The sequence below is a fragment of the Verticillium alfalfae genome, genomic scaffold (genome assembly GCF_000150825.1).
Source record: "Verticillium alfalfae VaMs.102 supercont1.1 genomic scaffold, whole genome shotgun sequence".
Taxonomy (NCBI): domain Eukaryota; kingdom Fungi; phylum Ascomycota; class Sordariomycetes; order Glomerellales; family Plectosphaerellaceae; genus Verticillium; species Verticillium alfalfae.
The window spans coordinates 3,804,176-3,805,847 of NW_003315038.1; the positions used below are offsets into that span (position 1 = coordinate 3,804,176).

General features: G+C 59.6%; 2 protein-coding genes across 2 annotated transcripts in view; one reads left to right on the top strand and one right to left on the bottom strand.

Annotated features, from left to right (window-relative positions):
• Positions 1 to 23: 23 nt before the first annotated feature.
• On the bottom strand, positions 24 to 965 carry VDBG_01155 (conserved hypothetical protein; the record flags this gene model as incomplete). The annotated part of the gene is made up of 4 exons (XM_003009426.1): positions 24 to 192; positions 266 to 746; positions 795 to 884; positions 944 to 965. 4 exons carry the CDS (start codon positions 963 to 965, stop codon positions 24 to 26), a joined length of 762 nt encoding a protein of 253 aa, XP_003009472.1.
• Positions 966 to 1,526: 561 nt separating this feature from the next.
• The window catches only part of VDBG_01156 (conserved hypothetical protein), a gene marked incomplete at both ends in the record, with an annotated part of 727 nt that continues 581 nt past the window's right edge, over positions 1,527 to 1,672 (top strand). Inside the window, one exon of the mRNA XM_003009427.1 lies at positions 1,527 to 1,639. Coding sequence (XP_003009473.1) covers positions 1,578 to 1,639 — 62 coding nt within the window. The remainder of the gene's footprint in view (positions 1,640 to 1,672) is intronic.

The window sequence follows — 1,672 nt, forward strand, 5'->3', positions numbered from 1 at the left end:
CACCAAGTCCTTGATGACCTGCTTCAGAGCCGCCTTGGCCGCCTCGAGTCGTGTCTCGGTCGCGGCTTCATCGCCTCTGCTCTCCTTGTAAGATTCCGCATACTTGAGAGAGTTTGGGTCGATCGTAACCTGGAGTTTGACCATCTCAACACCTTCAAAGGCATCGCCATCGGCAGGCGCCTCCTTGGGTCCCTGCCGTGCCAACGGCCTTTCAACGTCCTGGAGAATGTCGGCGGCTGTGGCGAACGAGTCGGGGTCGTCGTACTGTGCGAAGCCAAATTTTGCTCCCTTGCCATCGGACAGTTGTGATGCCGCCGAATCCCACCTGCGCAGCCTCCCGACCGAGTTGAGCAGACGTTCAATGTTCTCGTCTGCGCCGAGTCCTTCGGGGATCTTGTGTATGAAGATGGTGCGCAGTCTCTCCTCGTTAGTAGGCGGCACGAGCGACTGGATGTTGTCCCTGGCGGCGTTCCTCGACTGGTCGTCCCTCCTGTCCATGCCCAGGCCCGGCCTCCCCGAGGAAGGAGCGCTGCTGTCCTTGCGACCGCCATCACCCTGAGGTCCCGGCTTACCACCCAGTGCAGAGAGTCGGATCACGGGTGCGCTGAAGTCAAAGTTGTTGGGGATGTTCGGAGCTTGAAAGTTCGGCGGGAGGCCGCTTTGTCGGTTAGCTTGAGCGTTGTTGGACTGCTGGACACCAGGTGGTGGCGCCAATCCCGGAGCGGAAGACATGCCTGGCGGAGGGCCTGCAGTGGTCAGTAGCTGGAGGTGAGGTGCGTCGCGACATGACATACCTAGACCGGGCGGGGGAGCCATGCCTGGGGCACCGGCGCCGGCGGCACCAGGATAACCGCCAAATGTCGGCGGCGGTCCATACGGGTTGTCTGAGGGTGTAAGCAGGGGGAAATCAAGAGCTGAGGGGGAAGGCTAGATCAAGACTTACTTCCATATGGGTTGTATGCCATGGCGCCAGATGGTGCCTGCTGTGTTTGGTGCGGATTGCGAAAGACGGCGGCCTGTTGTGATGGAGAGCCTTCTCGTGATTTCTCAACAGTTTGGCCCGGTATATGTCTGTTTGTCGAGTAGTCGACACTCGGGTGTTTTGGCGATTTCAAGACAGTTGCCGTTGGTTGTTGGTGGTGGTCAGGATGTTGAAGCTTAGCTCCAGTCGCCGAAGGGTATTTTTCGGCGCGAGCCAAGCAAGTGCCAGGCTGCCCTGCACCTGCCGCGTTCGTGGTGGCAGTCAAAACGCGACCGCACCGTGATTGGGTGGTTGTGTGGGCCTTTTGCGGACATTCGGCGGTTTCTTTTTTCCGCTCTATGATTTTGAGCTCCGGCTTGTCGATTGAACACCAGAAACACCATCTCGACTCTCCGACGCAGCTCCCTAAGCTTTTCGCTGACTTCACGACGCTGCCATTGCCAATTGCTGTGGCTTGTCATCATGTATGAGCTAGCCTGAACCCCGTCACCACCCCTTCCACGCCAGATCGTTCACTAACATCAGCAGGGCTTCCGAATTCCGACTGGCAAGCCGCCGCCTGCTTCAAGCGGGCGCTCTTCCCTGGAAGTCGACCATGACCACCCGCACACCACCGGTCCCATGGTCCCAGCCGCGCCCCTTCTCCTCTTCCGCGCCGTCTTCGCCCCCCGCTCCGATGCCCCCGCCAAG